Below are 22,015 nucleotides of genomic sequence, written 5' to 3' on the forward strand. Positions count from 1 at the left end.
TACTGAACCAGATCACTCCAGACCATAAACACAATGATGAAATTTAGGGCCCCATAAACACCCGCCCAAGAAGCAGCAGAGATGCCACCAGCAGATGGTACTTCCCAATCCAGCCACTGTGACCACAGGCTGTGTCAAGGAACTGTGACAAGATGAAGGGTACCCCTACAGACAAAGGGGAAAGGAGCCTTCAGGCACTCAGATCTGTTCCCCTTAGGCAAGGGACATATTCAAATTTCTATGCCACAAGCCCAGCAATCTTTTCAAAGGGCCTTTTCTTGCTCTCTCTCACATGTCAGGCCAGTAATCTTTTCCCAGCAACTTCTCCTCAGCCCTCAGCCTTGCTCACCTCTTCCTCAGGGAGCACCCTCTCTGAGGCACAATCTGGGCTTACCCACAGAGAAGCCAAGAAGCTAGCTTTTGGGGGTTGCCCTTATACAGACCCCATGCCACCACCCTCAGTCACACACCTGCCACAGCTCTTAGAGCCTTCCAGCAGCCCCTGCCTAACAACGAGGTAATGACCAGGAGACTATAGCTGAGAAAGGGCTCAATAGCTGCTCTCCTAGCCCAGCTTTAAGAGACAAACATCTAATTAAACACAACCCAGCTTTTTATTTGCCTGCTAAGAGTGGTGCCCAGCTGGGGCCTTAGGGCTGTTGCGCTTTGTGAGTCACTCTGGGCCCCGCACAGCAACTGGTGCTTCAGATTCCAGCAGTGGAGCAAAACGCAAAACCAGAGCAGATGGGTACCAGTGCTATTTATAACTACTTAGCAATATGTCCCTAAAGGAACACTCACTGGTGCCTGAGGGCAGGCAGCAGGTTGGTGTGCAGGCGCCCTGTTCACCTCAGTGACACACCTGGGGAGGCAGGAGCTGTGGACTCGGGGGACATGTGTGCACAGGCAGTGGCATTTCAGGTTTGAAATTTCAGGCCAAGACCAACAGTGTGAGGTTCAACAAGACAAAGTGCCAGTCCTACCCTTTGGCCACAGTAACACCCTGCAGCACTCCAGGCTGGAGCAGAGCAGCTGGGAAGTGTCTGGTGGAAAAGGACCTGGAGGTGCTGGTCAACAAAGGCTGAACATGAGCCAGGTGTGCCCAGGTGGCCAAGAATGCCAATGGCCCCTGGCCTGTATCAGTAATATGGTGGCCAGCAGGACCAGGGCAGTGATTGTCCCAGTGTACTGGGCACTGGTGAGAACATGCCTTGAGTTCTGTGTCCAGTTCTGGACCCCTCAATTCTGGAAGGACATTGAGATGCTGAAGCGAGTCCAAAGAATGGGCAATAGAGCTGGGAAAGAATCTGGAGTATAGGTCTGATGAGGAGCAGCTGAGGGTGCTGGGGGGCTCAGCCTGGAGAAAAGGAAGCTCAGGGGTAAACTTACCACTCTCTACAGCTCCCTGAAAGGAGGGTGTAGCCAGGTGGGGCTCGGGCTCTTCTCTCAGGCAGTAAGTGACAGGATGAGAGAACAGCCTTAAGCTGCACTGGGGGACGGTCAGGTTGGACGTAAGGTAAGAATTTCTTCACAGAAAGAGTGGTTAGATATTGGAACGGGCTGCTCAGGGACGGTGGTGGAGTCACCGTTCCCTGGGGATGTTTAACAAAAGACCGGACACTGGATAGGGCACTCAGTACCACGGTCTGGTTGACATGGAAGTGCTCGGTCATACGCTGGACTGCACGATCTCAGAGGTCTTCTCCAACCCCGCTGACTGTGTGTAGTAACAGGCGGGACAGCTGAGGACGCTGCTCCCGGCCCGTCTCGCGGTCCCCACTCAACAGCCCCGCCCGTGCCCTCACAGCCCCTGCGCACAGCGCCCCCTGCCGCGCCGCGCCGGAACTGGGTCGGAGGGCCGTGGGGGCGGGGCCTCGCGCGTCGCGGCGGGGTGACGCAGAGCGTGCGCAGTGACGTCGCGGCCGGTCCGTGTCCGTGTCCTGCCGCCGGTCTCGGCCCTGCCCGCGCCGCCCTCGGCCCGCCCGGCCCCACTCGGCCCCGCCACCGCCCCGCCATGGCCAACGTGGCCGACACGAAGCTCTACGACATCCTGGGCGTGCCACCCGGCGCCTCCGACAATGAACTCAAGAAGGTGCGGCGGAGGGGCGGAGGCCGGGCGCTGGGGTGGGGGGGCTGGGCCCGGCCGGGTAGGGCCCCGCGGGCGAGCGGCGAGGGGAGCGGGGCCGAGGGGGGTGCGGGGGGCAGCCCGCGGGCGGCGGGGCCGAGGCCTGCGGTGCGGGCGCGGCGCGGTGCCCGGTAGGCCGCGCCCGGGCGGTCGGGAGAGGCCGCGGGCAGGGCAAGAGCCCGGCGGGAGGAGGGGGCGGTGAGGCCCGGCCGCACTCGCCGCGTCCCTGTCCCGGCGCGTCCCGCGTGGGCTCCGGGCGCGGGCGGGATGCGGCTCGTCCCGCCCCCGCGGCACCGCGCCGTGCGCGCCCGCAAGGGCTCTTTGGGGGGGAGAATCCCTGCGGGTGGATCCTCACCGGTGCCATTGTCTGCCCCACGTGCAGGCCTTGGGAGGATTCGGTTTCGCTTATAGATGCGATTCCTTCCAGGCCGAAAGCGCCAAGGCGAGGTAAACAAAGAGGGGAGGCGAAAACTTGGAGCCAGGTCGTCACTATAGCAATTTTAGTATAAAGCACTTTTTTCTGTTTTTTTTTTTTTTGGGTGGGGGTTTTTTTTTTTTTTTGGGGGGGGGGGGGGGTTGGGTTTTTTTGTGTAGGCCTTAATGACCGTTTACACGTGAGGGAGGAGAATGAACCAGACGGTTCACTAGCAGTGGCTTCCGCGGGTGGGTGGTGCTGGCACCAACAACTGCGCCTTACCCGTCATGCACGCGGCAGCCTAATTTGTGCAGGGATAGGCAATTGCAGTGTTGAAATTGTGCTGGAGATGGAAGGCAGGCGGTGAGAAGGTTGTGTTTTGTATACAGCACTGTCCACCATAATAATTTATTTTCTTACAGAGTTCGCTTAAAGCTATCTGTGTCCTGTAAGAATGAAAACCAGAGCAGTTTTCTGCTAGGATAGCCTGCACCACCCAATATTAATTTCCACATATTAGATTAATCATGGAGTGTAAAGTTTCCAACTGTCTGCAACAGCAAGGAGTTAATGTATATATTATTGTCATTGAGAGGTTTCCTGGTTGCTGTAAAATCTGGTATTTTGACCTATATAACAGCATAGAAAAAGTAAAAATGAACCAGTGATATTTTAGTCAAAAGGGGCTGAGAGAACAGGCTTTAACAGTGGCTAAATAAACTTTCACTGAAGTCACATGTGTTGCCAATGTAGACCTTGATTCTGGATCTGGTTCTGATGAAATAAATAGTGGTGGCTTCCTTTAGGGCCATGGGTAGTTGTAAGAGTTGCTCTGGCCTGGAATGCTGTTATCCAAGATGTGAGGGCTTTCTCTTTTTAAAGATCACCATTACAAGCTCCTTTTTTTCCTGATTAGATAATGTTACTTAGGTTATCAGTTTAGGGGTGTTTTGCTTTTTTTCTTAGTTGGATCCCTTAAAATATATGGGGAAAATCCATTATAGCAGAAAATATATGTAACAGAAAATCCATTAACACAGGTTTGTGGAAGATTATGCTTTGTTCCTGATGGGCAGTTTGTTCAGTAAGATGTGTGATTTTTTTTTTCACTTACTGTGCTTTAGAATATTAGACTTGTAATATCAACACTGTTTTTATTTCATTAGTTCGTTATCATGTCTTGATTGTATGCAAAAGTACAGAGTGCTTCAAGATAAAATCAGTAATGGGAAGCAACTGTATGGATGTAAAAAAAGGAAATTTACTTCTTCAAAAGTTAAATTGTGATTTCTGTAAAGCTTTGTGTGTAAAGCTCTTAACATTGTAATTCCAAAGAGTTAGTTTAGGTGCTCAGTTATTCAGAAATAAAGTCTTTGAAAAATCCTCTCCAATAACTGATGCTTCAATTTTTTTGCAGTTGCATCGCTGTAGCTTTTTTAAATAGGTGTAATTTGGAAAATAAAATACTGTATACAATGTAATTTGTTAATATCTGTCCCCTGATTGTTTCTGAGGGGTGTTGAGGTGGAGTAGAGGAAGGGTTAAGGTTTTACTGTCATTAACTCCAGTGGTAGGAAAAGTCTCTGCCTGCTGTGTTCTTTGCTTTGATCCTCTCAAGTGTAAGCAGAACAGATGAAGAACCAGTGATGGTCCCGAGTGTCAAAGTGCTGGTCAGAAAAAAGCATACTGGAAAGTCCCTTCTGGGTATTTGTCTGTACTTACTCCTCCTACTGATTTACGACAATGAAGCTGAATAAAAGCAGTGCTGTGTACATTTTTGCACATGTAACTCATATACTCAGCTCAAAGTGAGGTGAACTCTTCTATTAGTGATAGGTAGGAAAGAACGAAGTGATTGTTGTGAGGAGTGGTTGTAGGGTTGAATGGGAAGCTGAGGCAGCCATTTTGTTGTTCCTGTACTGCTGTGATTGAGGGCAAACGGGTTCAAATTTACTGTTGTGGTGTAGGGTTTGAGTGGATTCTAAAGAGCAAGTCATGTTAATGAAAGTCAAATGGGATTCTCCCTCTAAGTTAATGAGGATAAGAAGGAAAACTAGTTCTAGCTATTGTGCGCCATAGCTGCGTTTAAATACCAGCATAGTTAATTTATGCATGTAGCAATGTCAAAATTTTTTTAGGTCATATCAATGTATGAGTGACTTTGAAACACTATAATATTTTCACTTTGCTTTATTAGATTTTCATTCTTCCTGGGGACACTACTTGAGTTTCTCAGGGAAAAAAAAACTAATTAATGGAAATTTAAACTAATTTTCTACCTCTTTCAACTAGGCATACAGAAAACTGGCCAAGGAATACCATCCTGATAAGAATCCAAATGCAGGGGACAAAGTAAGAAAGATTTACTCATCTTTTTTTTTTAAATGCCTTAAGTTTGCTATTACAGTAGCATCTAAGGAACTGAATACAGGTGTTGGGGGATTGCTGTTCAAGTTGTTCAAAAATACCAGCTGTGAGAGGGAGCCTTGTCTGGTCAACTTTTCCCCAGTCTCAAAATCTGCCAGTGTGCCTGGTGACAAAATGCAGCAGTTGGCTGAGTCAAATTGGTTGGGAAGGTAATGCTGAGGAAAAAAACTGCCTCTCATTTGCTGTGATAATGTCAGCTGGCATTGGCATCTATATAGGAATCTGAAAAAGATTGTCAGTTTTTCAAGTTTTTCCAACATGGAAAAATGTATGTGTAGAGGTCCTTAAAACTGCTGCAGCATCAAACAAATTACATATGTAGGAAGGTTGAATTAGATTTGTTATGCTAGAAGCAATTTTAAAATTGTCAATTAAGTTGACTCAGTTGATTAACAAAATTGAACTTCTGATGGCTGCTTAAGAGGTGAGCAGAGATGACTGTGAAAAGATACTTTTTTGCCATAGAGCCAAATACTGAAATGTATATTCATGTAAGTTACTTGTTAGTGTATTTTAAGTGCCCAACATCTTGAAGTCTTTGCTGTTAGTATGTAACTGTTGGGTATTCTGCCTTTTGGTTTCTGCAGTGCTGTGCAGTTGGTGGTTTTCTTCAGTTGGGTTTTTTTTTATTTGTATGAAATTTGTCTCATGCTAGTAAAGAACAAAGCCAACCAAGTTTTGCAGTAAAATGTCTTATTTTATGGTAAGATGTAACATAACTAAGCCAAAGTCTGACTTTAAAGTCTTGTTAAGAAAATGTTGTGTTAGATTGAGGATGGAAAGGTGTTTTGTTGTGTACCTTCTTAATTGATAGGTGTTCATGCAGGGGGAGAAACTCAAAATGCTGCCTTGAAGTTCTAAATTACCATGTACTGTTTTGACTCTGTTCCTCTTCTAGTTCAAAGAAATAAGCTTTGCCTATGAAGTATTGTCAAATCCCGAGAAACGCGAGTTGTATGATAGATATGGAGAGCAGGGGCTCCGAGAAGGGAGTGGAAGCAGTGGAATGGACGATATTTTCTCCCATATCTTTGGTGGTGGATTGTTCAATTTCATGGGTGGCCAGAGTAGAAGTCGCAATGGTAGAAGAAGAGGAGAAGATATGATGCATCCACTCAAGTGAGTACCTTGATGCTGCAACTTGTACTTTGAAGCTTTTCTTCAGTACTTGACTCTGCTGGTTTCTATTCTTGATACACTTCTCAGCTGAGATCCTCTGCAGTCTGCACTACTCTTTAGACCTGCATGTTGTGTGTAGAGCCAGGGGCCAGTCATCTAGAGTTACTTTCCTTGGCTGGTTAATCTAGAGACTACCAAACACTTCGCCAGGTTATTTGAATTACGTACTTTGTTAGCTTTATTTTCTTTGTTTTGCTCCTTAATTATGTTTAGTAGTTCTAAACTGGAAAAGCCGTCAACAGCCAAATATTACTCACTAGGCAGATTCTTGGGAAAGTGGAGGTGCTCTGGAAAGATTTGAATTCGTAGGGCAGTGCCAGCTGGAACTATGGTTGCACCTCATAATTAATGGAAAAGTGTGTGTGGTGGCTTTGGTTTTGGTTTTTTTTGTCAAAGCCATTCTTGAATATCACACCTAACTGTGTTTTGGAGATCCCTTCTTGCAGTCATAGCTGGCTTTTTGCCTGCTGAGCAGATCCGTTTAAGAACTACAGTTAAGCAACATCTTTCCTGTTGTTGGCAAACCGTGCTTAGTGAAATTGTTTAATTTCACATGCTTGTTTACTTTAGTAGCTAATACTGTATGGTATGGTGTTAATAAGCTTTGATTTTGTTGTTATTTGTAAATACTGATGCTAGGCAACCTTTTCTCAATACATTGAGCTGAAATTTCTATCCACTAAGAAACCATTTTAGGAGAAACACTAAAAAATTAAGTGGCCTTGGGGACATGCTAACCCCTCCCCACTAAACTCCATTGTGTAGAAAGTCCAATACAGTAGTAAGTATTCTATGTGTGTTCTTATGTATTTATGCCATAGATATTGTCTGGACTGTTTACAGAGGTTTGTTTCTCACCTGGCTGGTAGAACTAAAAATAGTAATTAGTTATGACTGTATAGTAACACCTAAAATTCTAGATAAGCTTGTTTCCTATTGAGAAACACAACCAATGTGGTTTCTTCTGATTGAATTACAGCTCTTCTCTGAAACGATGTTCAGCTGTACGAGGGTATTTATACATATGGAATTTTTTTTCAGTAACTCTTTGTGAAAGTCAAAATGGTACTTTAAGATCTTATTTTGATAGCAGATGTAGTCTTTTTAGGAATATCTGGGTTTGTTGTTTTTTGGGGTTTTTTTCATTTGTCCTAGGCAAGTATTTTAATTACATGGGGAAACGAAGTTGTTACATGATAACCCAGGAGAAATGCTTTCTTTTGTAGAGTCTCTTTAGAAGATCTGTATAATGGAAAGACAACTAAACTACAACTTAGCAAGAATGTCCTTTGTAGTGCATGTAATGGGTAAGTTTGTTTGTATTTTTGAGGTCTCTGGTTGCTTTGCTGTCAGATAGTGTAATGAAGGATCTCCTGTGTCAGATCTTTATCAGTATTTGACTTACTGGAGCCTGCTTTCAGACCAGCAAATTGTTGAACTTGAATGATGCTGTTGATGGAACTGAACTATTCAAGGGCTTTGTGTGGGGGAAGGGTGGGAGAGCAGAGAACCTAACTGTAATTGGCAGTGCAGTTGGGCATATAGGCATGTTAACCTACTGCTGGAGGGGGTTTCTGGTTGTACCTTTCTGAAGAACTTCCTTTTCATGCAACTGGTGCTTTGTGCTGCAGGCAGGGAGGGAAGGCCGGCTCCGTTCAGAAGTGCAACGCCTGCCGGGGCCGGGGTGTGCGCATCATGATCCGGCAGCTGGCCCCAGGAATGGTGCAGCAGATGCAGTCCGTGTGCTCTGACTGCAATGGAGAAGGTAGGCCAGGCTCTGCTCTGTTACTAAATGTGCTTGCTTGGATCCAGACTCCTGCTTAAATCTCAGGAGGAATTTATCCAGGACAGTTCTGCCCTTACCCAGTCAGCTGCATCTCACTCTGGTGGCAGCATGGAGAAATCATTTCACTCAGAATAGCAGCAAGATTTACAGTGTTTAATGTACTGAAAAGCAGCCTAGAAGCTCAAGCACTAGGGACTGATCATCTTTTAAAATACATAGATGTGAATATTACTTATTGCTATTACTCGTGTTAAAGTAAAAACCTGAGATGTTGCTGGTTTAGGAACTATTTGTCTTTGCATCTCCTGATATCCAAGGACAGTTGTAGGTTAAAAATGGGAACCTAAAGTTGAATTTTTCACTTCTTCAAATTGAGATGATATCTTTGGCTGAATTGGCTCTGTTTGGGGGGAACATGTTCAGCACTTCTTATGATTTCTTTTTAGGCCTTCTGCAGTTGGCAGAGTAGTAACATCACCTTGTGGATGATTTTACTTGTCACAACACTCAAGCTACAAAGAGCTGTATTTTGTGACTTGTCGAAACATTTCATAAATGATGTTGTCTTTAACATTTTATATGCCTAACCTACATATTTTGTAGTTTCAACTGCATCATAATGTTATGCTTTGTTTCACAGAAGGGTGGTCTAAGATGAGAAGCTTAATATTTTAAGCCAAGTGCATCTGCTTGTGGCACTTAGTACTGAAATTTTACAGTCCATGTGCCCTAATACTTTGGTTACTGTGTATAGAGACAAGAGCTCACTGGAAAAATAAAGGTGAGGTAGAATAGAGCATTGAAGCCATTTTGGATTGTCATCCTTCAGTTTGCTGGAAACAGTGTAATTACCTTTGTAGCAGTGAATCTGATGTGACCAGCTCTCTTCCTGGTTTTGTATGCAAGATTCTCTAGTTCTGCTGGCTGCATTTACTCAGTACTGTCTTGTGGGGATATGCTGGGAGATGGGGCAGTCAGGGAATTTTTTTATTATTATTATTTTCTTTCTACCCTCTGTCCCAGCAAGGGTAAATGAAGCCTGGATTTCCTCTTGTGAGGAATTCATAAAGCAACATCTAAATCACTATCTGAGTTGCAGAAATTCTTCAGCTTGCTTTTAAATAGTTTTTCCTAGGAGCTGGATGCAACTGTGTCAAAATTTCTGAACTCAAAATTTGTCTTTATTTAGGTGAGGTAATTAATGAAAAAGACCGCTGTAAAAAATGTGAAGGGAAGAAGGTGATCAAAGAGGTAAAAATACTTGAAGTCCATGTAGATAAAGGCATGAAACATGGGCAAAGAATTACATTCAGTGGAGAAGCAGACCAGGCTCCAGGTGTGGAACCAGGCGATATTGTCCTTTTACTCCAAGAGAAGGAAAATGAGGTAATGCTTTTGAGTTTATCTTTAAATGCCTTTTATTCCAGTTGTTAATATTTAAGTTATATAGATGGCCATTCATTTAAAGTAATTGATACAGTTGCAGCTCTGGGAGAGCTGGTGAATAGCTTTTAATAGATTTGTAGTGTGCAATGTGGCTTTCATGGTGAGCCAGAAAAACTGGGCAAGTCCTTAGCCAGAGGAAAGGCAGCTTCTGGTGCCTTCTAATGCTAATAAGAGGTAGCTTTCTCAGATAAGCTCAGAGTGACTTTGATACAGTAGATACAGTGAAGAGCCATTCAGGATGTTAACTTTAATCTGCTTTGCTTGTGACACTAACAAAATTTTAAGTGTGGCTTTTTTTCCATGTCTTGTGACATGGCAGGGAACTCCTGATAAAATCCCCAGATTGTGCTTTCTGTGTCTGCTACTGTGGTACTGGAAATAATACAAAATGGTGATATTGCTGATTCATTTAACAAAACAAACATTATTATTGTATACTGGTTTATTTAGACTTATGTTCACTGTATTCTGGACTATATACACTGCACTTTGGAATTAAATATTGCAATTTATCTTCTTTTAATACTCATGTGGGTCAGAGTTGAGGTGACGGCTCCATTTTTAATTCTGTTGTTAAAAAATGCCAAGTATTGCTATGATGAAATAAGAAATCATTTGTGTGTTGCACTCAAGGAGGGGTTTTCTGTTATGACAGAGTAGCATGAGGTACAAATTTAAACTCCAGTCATATAGTAAGGCTATAATGTTAGTTATCTGCTAATTAGGTACTTTGTAAGCTTTTCAAAGCTGTGTCAAGGACTGCTGATCTGTCAGTCTGTACTTTGTCCTAGTGAGTAAAACTAGACTTTGTGTTCTTAAAATTTCCCTTGAGGTGGGACTCATGGTTCTGCCAGTGGGTAAATTTTAAGATATACTCTGGTTAAGAATCCTGACTTATGTGGCCTAAAGATCACTTCTGACATCTGTCAGCTAAGTGACCAAAGTCCTGCTCTTGGTCAAGGTAGCTAAAGCAGATATGCATGAGGACAAAAGCTGAGAAACAAAGACGTGAAACATACCCCAGTGGGGGGGAAATAGTGTCAAGCTGTTGTCAGTTTTGTTTATAGGTTGCTTGTGTGGAAGATGTTGGGGGTGAAAGCAGTGCTGCTGTACAGGCCTGGTTTAATTTGACCCTTACTTCAGTGTGTGGTGTGGTTTGGCTTATTTTAGATGACACTTGGTCAGGCACAAATTTCCCAAGCATGTTAAGCCATCTGAATTAATAGAATCAAGTTCACTTTATGCAAAGGTTGTTGCTCTGACATTGAATTTTAACGATAAATAATAATGAACTCTCAATAATGAGTCGGTGGAGCTGTGATTACAGTACTTGAAAGGATGTCTCCTATTTTGTTTTCCAGGTGTTCCAGCGGGATGTGAATGATTTGCATATGACACACAAGATTGGACTTGTTGAAGCACTGTGTGGATTTCAGTTCACATTTAAGCACCTTGATGGACGCCAGATTGTGGTTAAATATCCTCCTGGAAAAGTAATTGAACCAGGTAAGCTTGACCTGATAAGGATTTCTTTGTTTATGCTTTTGTAATTCTTCAGCACTTAATCCCACCCTTGTCCTGTTAACTGAACCTAGTCTGAGGAAACAGAACTGTATGGAGAGAGAATGGTTCTGCAGTAGCACTCTCCTGCTTACTTTACTTCTCTTTGGATTCCAGGTTGTGTTCGTGTAGTCAGAGGTGAAGGAATGCCACAATATCGCAATCCTTTTGAGAAGGGGGATCTCTACATTAAATTTGATGTTCAGTTTCCTGAAAATAACTGGATTAGCCCAGAAAAGCTTTCAGTAAGTAGTTTTTCAAGCATAAATTCGGTATCTTACTTGACAGAGTGTGCAGAGAGCCTATGTTGTACCTCATGGGCTTGCTTTCAGTGCTTAAATTTAGACGCTTAAATTTAGTTCTTTTAACCTTTTTTGTGGGCCATGCATTACTTGGAAATACCCCTTGGAATATGAATGCATGGAGGCTGTATTTAAGAGCTGTGCAGATGGTGCATAGATGAGGGCAGGAGGAGAATATTTCTGTTGCTGTGTGATAAGTTTAGAGAGTGCAACTGTATTTACTGATTGCACTTTTGGTTGAAGATACATAGAGCTGTTGGTTTTCTTGAAGTGGTGTCTTCCAGTTGATACAAATACTTTTAAATGACTCTGCAGTTCAGAGCTTTCATCAGCATAGACTTCTAAGCCAAACCTGCTCTTAGAGGTGTCTTGAAGTTGTTGGAAACTGGTCACTTTATTTAGCAGTTGTAGATGGAATACTGAATGCATTTCTTTCTTTGGGGCAGGAACTTGAAGATCTTCTGCCAGCTAGACCAGAATTTCCCAATGTAATTGGTGATGCAGAAGAGGTAGATCTTCAAGAATTTGATACCACTCGTGGTTCAGGTGGTGGCCAGAGACGTGAAGCTTATAATGATAGTTCTGATGAAGAAAGCAGCCATCATGGACCTGGGGTACAGTGTGCCCACCAGTAAACATTTGTCTAAAAAGTTGCACAAGGATTTTCTTTCAAATTTTGCCTGACTTGTTTTCAACAATCCAGCTGGATTGTATAAGTAATCCAGATGAACCAATGGACATCTATTGCTGTATGTGTAACTTTTAAATTGGTCTATAGTATCTACAGAGTGTAATTTAAACTAACCACAAGCTTACATCTTCATTTTGACTGTGTAGCAGAATAAAGCACTTGAAAGGAAGACGAGACTCCTTTTCACATGGGTTTTAAGTTTGTCCTCGTATCTGTGCTTGATTTTTACCAGTTTTGTGTAGATTTTAAGTTTCATATTTTAAATTCAAATTCTACATTGTAAAGTTTGTGTACAATTTGTCCTGAGGCTTGGTATTTGGCTGCACCTGCATAAGCTGCTACAAGTAGAATCAAGAATTTCATAGCCTGTATCTATCATCTAGATGCATGGTAAATGGGCTTTGCACATAATGGGTTTAGAGCTGACTGGGAACAATGAAAGACTAAATTAGAAGTGGTTGTAAGTTTTTTCTACCATCTTGTGAACGGTTTCTGAAATTAAATAAAAGCAGTTGGTGTATAATATATTTCTTTTGCCTTGTAACTCTTACTTTTCCAGTGGCTTTAACTAGTCTGTGTATGAAGAGACTATGTAGATGATAGATATTTTATAAACACAGGGAGGCTGAAGCTGCTTTAAGACTAGGTGGAGGTTAGATAACAATTGTGTGCCACATTCAAATCTCTTTCTGAAATGAGAGATGACTAAATGGGCACAGGGAAGGCTGCAGCCATGTCCCCTTTGTGTGAAGAAAACACAAGGATATCTGAATTCAGTCTAAAGATAACAACCCCTTAAATGGGGAATGATTAAATTCTGAAGTAATGGTGTCTTTCTCTTAGCCATTGAATCCTATTCAAAGCCTGATTCAGCCTCACTTCCTAGAGAAATGTTTCCAGTTTAAAAAAAAAAATTGTTTAACCTGGAAACGTAATAAATGCAGATGGTTTTGTTACTTTTCTAGTAGTTTGCACTTTGGTTTAAGTGTGAAGATACTAAGTTCTCCAGCTTTAGTTCTGTTACTTTAATTGGCAAAAATGTCAGAACAAAGCAAAAATGTGACCTGAATTAAGGAACTGTTGTGCATGAACAGTGTTGGGTTGGTAAGCTGCCTCTATAGCAAGGTTTTTCTCCTGTTTAAGTGAGAAAGTTGAAGCTCTACTTTTCTTTACAAATCTGAAGTGTGACTTGTTTAGTTATTTCTCTGATAGTTGTTGACACTTTATTAATGAGGTTGGAGGGGGAAACTCCAAGGGTTTCAATGTGCTTGGGTAGGCATTGGCATTTGAGTGTTGCTGAACATCCTTGTTATAGACTCTAAAAATGAAGCAAAAATAAATACTGTTTGATCTGTATTTCAGTACTGACTTATGATGTGGCATTCTCTAGTGGGTCTTTTATTTTCATTTATTAAAACCTGGGATTGCATTTTGTGAAGCCATGGTTACACACTGATCCTTTTTTCTGACTGATCTCTCCAAGGAGACAGTCTTAACCTGTAATGCTTAAACAATTACACCACCTGTCTTCTGCTTTTAAGTCCTTGCAAAATGCAGAAATACTCTAAACCTTTAATCCCCATTCACATTATTTTTTTCAGGGGGAAGAGAGGAAGGGATTCATAGTAACTTTTCAGATAGCTGAAGTGAAGGGGTGGAGGAAGAGCTGATCACTGTAGAGCAGTTCTGCTTCAGTCCTGAGCTGGCATTAATTTAGGCTCCTGCCAGCAGCACCTGATAACAAATTCTAAGAGTCTGTTGTTTTACCTGTCATCTTGCACATTACTGTCATGACATTACTGTCATGTCACAGCACAAGACTGGAAATAAATTTTGTTCCTGTCTTAGATTCATATATGGTACCACATAACTAAAATTAAAGTGTCTTAAGGCTGTTGAAAAATTTAGTACCTTGTACTTCAGTTTATTTGTGAGTTGAATATCAGAGTTAAAATTATTTTCTATATACAGCCTCTTACTCTTCATTTTACTGTAAACTTAGTTAAAATCTAAACTAAGCCTGTTATAAAGAAAAAGTAACATTTTCTTCTGCTTTGGTATCCTTCATAATAAGAACTTAATAAGACACATCACATGATATAAAAGCTTATAAAAACATTTACTGGGCAGTATAGCACTTTATTAAGAAATAATAGACATAATTTAAACACTTTGGAAGCAGCAGGCAAGAGCTGTCACAAATGTTCTGTAGTCACAAGACAGTTCTATTAACTTGGTTTAGGTGTTGCCTTTCCACACAGTACAGTCAGCTCACTCTGAGGGGGGAAAAATTCATTTTAGCTCAAGCTACTCCCAAGAGAACTTGGAAGAAGAAAGAAAGGTCACTACTGTTAAAGCAAGCAGTGAGCACTCCCTACTTTCTGCCTACAGAGGCAGGGCCATGACAAAAAACACAGAACAGCTCCCAGACCTTTAGCTTGACTCAGCTGCAGTGGTCTCAATACCTGCACAACTGTAAACTGGTTAATAACTCTCAGGTCTGGATAGATTTCCATTACTTCAAATAATAGCCCAGGTACCCTGATCTTTGGGAGAGTTGGGCAATATGTGCTACAAAGTTCTGTTCCACTTCATTTTGCTTCAAAACCATTAAGGCAGTTCCTGTTCTGCAGCAGAGACTTAACAGGTGAATAGTTCTTACTCAGCAAGGAACACAGAATAATGGATTATAAGAAGAATCAAAACAGCTGTAGCTTTGTCAGCCTTTGTGAATGAGAGGTAAGAGAATGGCAGTTTGCTCATGTGGTAGGAGAGACACCAGAGCACTGCAGACCAGAAGAGTTTTAATGTTCCTTTGGTCCTTCAGGCTATCACCAAACTGCACATGCCTGTTTCAGTGTAGTTACTTCTAGATGTGATCCATGTGGAGCAGTTCTTCCCTCCCTCTTCCTCCCTCCAACTGATGCCAACCAGTTTAGGCTTAAACTCCAAAGAGTTTAAATTTGCATTCATGACTATCTCACATGATAGCCTGGGACCAGGTGTCTGAATACACAGATCTATAAGCCTCCTAGTTCAAGCTTACCACCAAGTTATGAATGTGCTGTACTGTGTCCTGATTTAGGAGTTGCACATCGATATTACGGAGGTCTCCACCAGCTGTACAGAGTGTCTGTATGTGACAAGAAAAAATTGTAAGATTAAATGATTCTTCTTGCATGCTCAGGTTCTCTGAAAATCATGTACTTCCCTGTACCCTGCAAAATTTTGGCAACCATTTTTCCTTTTGTTTAGCAGCATCTCATTTAGGAACAAGAAAAGCTATCACTATCAGATTATTTGCATTGATCAACTACTGTAAGTTGAAAATGTTAAAAAAAAAAAGATACCTGTCCATCAGCCAGGGGAATGTTTACAAATGGAACAGTTTTATGTTGGGGTACTGATTTACTTCTTTTTAACATGCCTTGAACTCTTCCACTGGCAGGTAAAGTTCTTGAGACAGTCTGTTGTAATCCAGCACTAGAATACAATGAAGATGTTACTCTGAGGTTAACTTCCTATGCTCTGCTGGCAATTTTCAAGCATGAAGCAAATGTAAGTACTAGGAAATACACCTAGGAGAGAGACAGTCCTGTTTAAATTTTTCCAGTTCTGCCAGGAGACTACAGAAATCTAACCATGAGCAGTACTTACAGGTACTGCTGGGTAATGTTTTATGACCCTGCCACTGCAGTGACCGTGTAAGCCTGTGACACAAGATGACATTTTGGCCAACAAGAATATCCAGTCTCCAGTATCAGCAGTGAATGTTTACAGTTTTGGAAAGAGGAAATTTCATGCCTCAGGGCTTAAGATAAGACATGTGCTGTGTCTGTCTACAACAGAGGGAGATATCAACAAATATCAAAGCTGCTACCTCTCAGAGGCACAGGGCATGCCTTATGCCATGCAGAATTCCTAAGTTTTCATTATACAGTTGTTCTTATTCTACTTAAAAAATGTAAGATTTGGGTGTGTTCTGCATGGAAACAAGCCTCTGACATTTATAGCAGGTCAAGGTGAAACAACCACTTACTGGTAATCAGGACCCATTTAAGTTGTTCATCCCCTCACTTCAGCTTGTGCCAAAACCAAACTCTGTAGTGTATGAAGAATGATAATAACTGAAAATATTGACTATTCAAGATGCAGAGAACTGATTATCAGAGTATTTGGTTGGGGGGTTTGTAGGGATTGGTTTATTTTTCTTATAACTTTAGATAGGTGACATTTTAATCAAGGTTGGGTTCTGAGAACAAGTTTGAGATGTAAGCCTGTACATAGCGAATGAGAATAGAATTTATACTCTATAAATACATTTTTTTTAAACTTAGGACATCAAATCTTGTACCTCCATGAGAATGTAAGTTAACACCCACACCCAAAGCAGAAGGTGTAACTGGTTCCCATCCCCACTATCACATTTAGTGGCAGACCATGAAGATCTGTTACATTTAGAGTAATGATTAATATTTAGATTGATAATAATATAGATATATAATGTCTTGGTTTTGAACAAATTTATTAAGAACAAGCTGAAAACCCCTTACCTTGTAGCTCCCTTTGGAGTGGCTTTGAGATTTGTGGCACTGCAATGAAAAGAAAGAGACTTAACATCCTTCTGCAAGCCACAATAGCAGAAGAGTAAACAGACACTAAAAATAGTTACTGGGTTTGTGTTTTGCTGGAGGTTTTATTTTGTTGGTTTATTATTTTTATTTATTTCCTCCTCAACTACTTCTAATGTAGAGTTTTAGCTAGGATGAAGGTAGACAGTCAGTGGATTAGATAATTCTGAAGTGCCCCATGACAGGGATCTAGTGTGAAAAACACATGTGAAAAAGCCCTCCTGAGGTAAACATGACAGTGGGACCTAAAACCATACAAGAACAAAATAGTAATTTCTGTTACTAGGCAAGGGAGGTCTGCAATACCTGAGTTAGGTGTTTATTACAGAACAATTCAGTAGTACTCGAAAAGCAAAGACGCTTTCCTTACAGGCTCTCTTCCAGCAGTATTACTTGGGAATCTGTACTGATCCCCTAAGTTCAGAACTGTGCACCATTCAGTCCCACGCATACCTTCATCAGCTACAGGTGCTTTTTTGTTCAGGTTCACATCACCACAGTGCATCTCAGTCAGGTTATGGAAGAATCCTTATCAGATATATTCCCATTGGGCTCAGATCTCAACTACTTTGTATGAAAATAATTGTGTTCAGCACTCACAAATTCAGGTGAGTTAAATGAGCTACCAAAGATCAGTCTTACCTAGAAAGAGAGTTCAGTTTGCCACTTAAACCAGAGGCCAATGAAACCAGTGACCTGGTTTTGGAAATCTGAAAATTTATAAGACTGCAGTTTAAAAAGATGGCATTTGAAAGCAAGATGATAGATATTTGCAGGAAACAATACTGTAAAAATTCCCTGTTGAAAAAGGGTAGTTAAGCCCCATAGTGCTGTTTTTACATATATATAAAATGTCAAATACGCATTCTAAAAGAAGTTTCATAATGCCAAAACATACTTACTCCTACTGAAGTTCTGTACAGCCAGCCACCTGTCTAATATACACCCTTCCAGCTTTTAAACCCTTTTACAGTAAAAGTCTGTAACTGCACAAAATCTTTTTTGTATTTGTTGTCATCTTGCTACCTCAGTGTCTGGCTGAGGAGCTACACTGCACAGACAGACTGAGATGGTAAAACTAAAACACTTAATTTGGTTCAGAGACAACAATGGACAACCCAGTTCTAGAAAAGCATGGATTAAAACATGAGGTTGATTTAAAAAAAAAAAGTTTCAATAAAAAATGGTTCTGCAAACCATCATGACTTATTGGCAAGTCAAGAGAGAATGACTATACCAGTACTTGCATGCCTGTTTGAATTAGTCGCTAGAAGTGCAGATATCATATTTCATTATGAAAATAATTTACTGTTTATCCTTGCTTAGCTTCAAATACATTAAATTTAAAACAACTGACTTTTCCAACAGACAGCAGAGCGCTGGCCTGCCTGGTCATGGATCCAGCAGCATTCATGGCAGGTTAGAACTGTTTTTTGAATAAAAACAGAACAAACTTACTTTTTTAGTTATTTTCTTTGCAGAACTATGCTTGGAATCTTCATATTCAACAATTGTCGTTACCTTAACTAGAAAAGCATTAGCAAGACAAGGAAAATAAAAGATCTCATGAAGAGCACAACACACCACTTCAGCCTTGTGTTTGAAGCCTATTTCCCCCTGACAACTATGGACCCCTTCTGCTATCCAAAGTCATTCACCTGGAACACAGGTCAAAGCAAACTGTGTGTGTTCATTACAGACACTGGGACACACAGAACAGTTAAAAGACCCCAGATAATCCCTCAGCCCCCAGACAAAACAGAATTACCACCCAGTGGTAGTCTCCTCCTTATTGCATATTTTGGGATATGAAGAAAAATGGTATTTTTCTTACAAAGCTCAATGGGCAGAATGTCAAGGGGAACCTAAGAAAAGAGAGATGACTCTCCTAGCTGTCCTGCTATACTGTAAAGCCTTAAATCTGTCTTTTCTCACCATTTTCCCTAATAAATACAAAGGACAGAAACTCTTATCTCATGCTTTGAAGTACCTCTACAGTAGCATAGCTCATGATCCTCCGCGCTGAATGCTGGGAGGGTCTGTTATGCACTTTTCCTTCTTGTATTCTTCAGGCTTAACGTTCATTTTACAAATGCTCAGTTCAAACCAATTTAAACAAAAAGAAAATGTAAGAACCACAGGCTATATATTAATGAATTGCCTTGCCTTTTTTGCTGTTGGTCCTCACCAGTTTGGGATTTGGCATAGCTTCTAGAGAGCAGTCAGTCTAAAAAAAAATGTTTATCCAACATGGGAAGGTCATCAGATTTTTCCCAGTAAATGCATATTTTGTTACAAAAGGCAGTGAACTAAAAGGGCATGAAAGCAACTGACAGGAAGTGGGATTGGCTAAACACCAGTTTATTTTTTTGGAAACATCTGAATTTCTGCCAGCAGATGACCCTAAAACTACAGGTAATGTTCATAACTGCACCATGGATGGCTGTCTAGTCTTTTCATACCATCTTCTATTTAAACACACAGCCAAATGAAATCGTGTGTCTGAAGTACTTACAGCAGGGAGAGAAGAATTCTGTTCTGTAAACTGTGATAAAATTTGAAAACACACACTTACCACTGCAGCAGCAAGAGCCACTTCCTCCCGCCCTTGCAAATCTGTAACTCAAGAAATTATAACTTATTTAGATACTATTACTTGCACAATTTTTATCTTCAGATTCTTATCTTATGGGCTCAGAAGCTGAACAAGTAATTCAGGATTACAGTGGTTAAATAGGTAACCTTAGGTCAGCATATGTGTTGAATTTGAACAAGATTCCATTCTTTTAGGACAGTCACTCCTACAAAACAGCAATGAAAATCTAAGGCCATTTCAGTGTTTAACATTGAAAGAATCCTGAGTGTGGCCACACAGGGTATCCCCTGAATTTGAAGAACCACCACACACACACTGCACTGCAGCTAATGCTCTTAGGCAGAAGTTTCTCAAGAAGGACACCAAAATACATACTCAGGCGTACAGTAAACTCAAGTTCTTCAAGAGTTTCAGGTTTGATCTCTGTGTGGCCCCTACAATTTCCAGCTGCAAGGTAGATTCCAAAAACATCATTTCTCACCAGAATATACATCTGATGCTGAGTGTACACATCTTAAACCTCTGCATCAGTGGGAGTTAAACTTGTTTGCTCATCATCACAGGTAAATGACTAGATGAGAAAGTCTCAGGAGAGTTCAAATTGACAAAGGCAAAATAATCTCTGTGGCTAAAGATCAACAGATTCAGATTAACAAAGATGCCTGTTTTTACACACAAAAAACACTAGGTTTGTAATTAGTCCTTGTCTCTTCCGACTTTAAATAAGATTACTTAAGTGCACACATAACAGTACACTCCAGACTAGTCACCTAATTCTATACCCTGTTACACAGATCAGTCTACTTGAACAAGAGTGCTCAGCGAGCATCTGCAGGGTAACAGAACTGCTGATCTGCTTAAAATACTGAGTGGACAAAGCAAACCTTTTCATGAAAGCCACCGAGTTCCCGGGTTTTCTCCCGAAGCTCCACGCACACTCACCGAGCACCTCTTTCCTTTTCATCTTCCTCACAGCAGCCGGCATCGTCAGCAGCTCCACCGCAAACGCCTTCTCCGCTGTCTGCAAAAGCGAATCGAGCTCTTTCTTCATCTCCTGGATGTGCTCCTTGGCTTTAAAAGAAAACAGGCTTTTATTGCAATGCGTGTTACATGTTTCCAAGTATAAGCACTTCAAGACCGCGCTACAAAAGAAAGTTAAAACAGCGTTTTATCCGGAGAAATCCGAGCCGGGAGTCGGAGCGCCTGGAGCCTCCATCAGCCGCCAACCCCTCCGCGGACGGGGCCGCGGGGCAGGCGGCCCTGCCCGAGGGCGCGACCCCGGCCCGGGGCTCTCCCGGCCCGGAGCCGCCGTTCCCTCCACCCACCCCGGGCAGCCCCGGCCCTACCCTGCTGATCGAAGTCGCTGAGGAAGAGCGCGATGCGCTGGTCCTTCTTCTTCTGGGAGAGGGCGGTGCGCTGGTCCCTGTCCCGGGGCAGAGCCCCGCGGTCCGGCTCCACGCCCGAGTCGCTGCTGCGCCGCCGGCACGGGGCCTTCCCCGGGGCCATGGCCAACACCCGGCCAGAGCCGAGGCGGAACCGCGCCCACAGCGGGGCCGGCCGGACACACCCCCGGGGCGGGCAGGGGGCGGCCCAGGAGCCGCCGGGGCCGGGGACGAGGGAACTCCGGCGACCCCGGGCTCTGTCAGAAGGGAGGGAAGGGCGTGAGGGGACGTGGGGGTGGCCTGTGGATGCCCCGTCTCGGAGCTGCCTCAGGCGTGGCCAGAGAGGCACACGGTCGGCACTTGTAGTGACAGGACTAGAAGAAGTGGGTACAAGTTGAAAGGGGGAAAACTGAGGTTAGGTAATAGAAATTTTTCACTGTGAGGGTGGACAGACACTGGTACCCAGGGAGGTTTTGGATGCCACAACCCTAGCAGTGCTCCAGGCCAGGCTGGATAAGGCCTTGAGCAACCTGACCTTGTGGGAGCTGTCCCTGCCCATGGCGGGGGGGGTTGGGACAAGCTGATCTTCAAGGTCGTTCCAACCCCTCGACATTCTATGATTCTACGATTTTATAATCCTTATGCTCAGACAGGAGCTGGGCAGGCTCACCCGTGCGTACACACACCACACACACACACACACACTCGGCCCTGGTGGCACAAATGAATTGCGCTGTTTTGTTCCCTGTTTGGAGCAGCCGCTGCAGCCCGGGCACACAGGAGCTGCGCTGGAGCCGGTGAGCGTTTCCATCCCCGGGGACTGTGACCGGGGCCGGGGCTGTCCGAGCCTGGGGCAGGCGGTGCTTGTGCTGCCAGGGCTTCCACAGGTGCTGGGAAGCCTCTGTGTTCCATAGCAAGGGCCCTGTTTAGAGCTCGGGTTTGGGTTTAGCTGCTTTACTGCTGTTCAGCGTGCAGAACATGCAGGGCTTCAAAGCTAGCAAAGAGAATAACCTGCTCTGTCCAGTGCAAATGGTTACAGCTTGTGCAAATTCTGATCAGGTGAATACACGATTTAATGTTCCATGTAATAACATGGAACATTAGAAAGATGTGGCTAAACCAAATATTGAATATATTAAAATATTCAAATCTCTATTGTTAAAAATAGAATTCATTGAAGAAACTTATTATCTTGCATGTATCCAAATAAAAAAATAATACCAGGGGTAGGAGTATCTTGGGTTTTGAATAAATTTGACCAAGGAACTGTGTAAAAAGGCACTTAGATAATGTTTTAAAACACTAGTGGTTTTCACATGGTGTATACTGATGCTGCAAGCTCTCTGAAGTGAGTGGCTTTTTCTGTATCATATACATCTGGCACATCTCCTGAGCCAGATGGGACAGACTATGTCACTCAAAAAAAGTTGAAAAAAATCTGATTGACAATTCATAATATAAGCATTTTATATCAG

General features: G+C 42.6%; 2 protein-coding genes across 2 annotated transcripts; one reads left to right on the forward strand and one right to left on the reverse strand.

Annotated features, from left to right (window-relative positions):
• The first annotated feature begins 1,895 nt into the window (after positions 1 to 1,895).
• On the forward strand, positions 1,896 to 13,292 carry DNAJA2 (DnaJ heat shock protein family (Hsp40) member A2). Its single transcript, XM_032122264.1, has 9 exons — positions 1,896 to 2,092; positions 4,833 to 4,892; positions 5,866 to 6,086; positions 7,373 to 7,453; positions 7,778 to 7,911; positions 9,122 to 9,318; positions 10,740 to 10,884; positions 11,056 to 11,183; positions 11,687 to 13,292. The coding sequence occupies exons 1-9, from the start codon at positions 2,015 to 2,017 to the stop codon at positions 11,873 to 11,875; spliced, it is 1,233 nt and encodes a 410-aa protein (XP_031978155.1). The 5' UTR covers positions 1,896 to 2,014; the 3' UTR covers positions 11,876 to 13,292.
• A 739-nt stretch (positions 13,293 to 14,031) lies between these two features.
• Positions 14,032 to 20,956, reverse strand: LOC116450164 (borealin-2-like). Its single transcript, XM_032122265.1, has 10 exons — positions 20,505 to 20,956; positions 20,101 to 20,229; positions 19,138 to 19,178; positions 18,729 to 18,789; positions 18,021 to 18,088; positions 17,205 to 17,272; positions 16,485 to 16,523; positions 15,282 to 15,414; positions 14,978 to 15,064; positions 14,032 to 14,207 (listed from the first exon to the last, which is right to left on the reverse strand). The coding sequence occupies exons 1-10, from the start codon at positions 20,662 to 20,664 to the stop codon at positions 14,160 to 14,162; spliced, it is 834 nt and encodes a 277-aa protein (XP_031978156.1). The 5' UTR covers positions 20,665 to 20,956; the 3' UTR covers positions 14,032 to 14,159.
• Positions 20,957 to 22,015: the final 1,059 nt, after the last annotated feature.

This window comes from Corvus moneduloides, chromosome 12 (assembly GCF_009650955.1).
Source record: "Corvus moneduloides isolate bCorMon1 chromosome 12, bCorMon1.pri, whole genome shotgun sequence".
NCBI lineage: Eukaryota > Metazoa > Chordata > Aves > Passeriformes > Corvidae > Corvus > Corvus moneduloides.

What these genes read in the sequence shown, in the direction of transcription:
- LOC116450164 (XM_032122265.1), bottom strand. Translation starts at nt 20,664, where the DNA reads ATGGCCCCGGGGAAGGCCCCGTGCCGGCGGCGCAGCAGCGACTCGGGC. An exon ending in TGGCTCTTGCTGCTGCAGTG is followed by an intron (nt 18,790 to 19,137) that starts GTAAGTGTGTGT and finishes ATTTTTTTTTAG; the next exon opens with ACTGACTGCTCTCTAGAAGC. An exon ending in CAAAGAAAATAACTAAAAAA is followed by an intron (nt 17,273 to 18,020) that starts GTAAGTTTGTTC and finishes ATAAATTTTCAG; the next exon opens with ATTTCCAAAACCAGGTCACT.
- DNAJA2 (XM_032122264.1), top strand. Translation starts at nt 2,015, where the DNA reads ATGGCCAACGTGGCCGACACGAAGCTCTACGACATCCTGGGCGTGCCA. An exon ending in CCGACAATGAACTCAAGAAG is followed by an intron (nt 2,093 to 4,832) that starts GTGCGGCGGAGG and finishes TCTTTCAACTAG; the next exon opens with GCATACAGAAAACTGGCCAA. An exon ending in TGGAAAAGTAATTGAACCAG is followed by an intron (nt 10,885 to 11,055) that starts GTAAGCTTGACC and finishes TTTGGATTCCAG; the next exon opens with GTTGTGTTCGTGTAGTCAGA.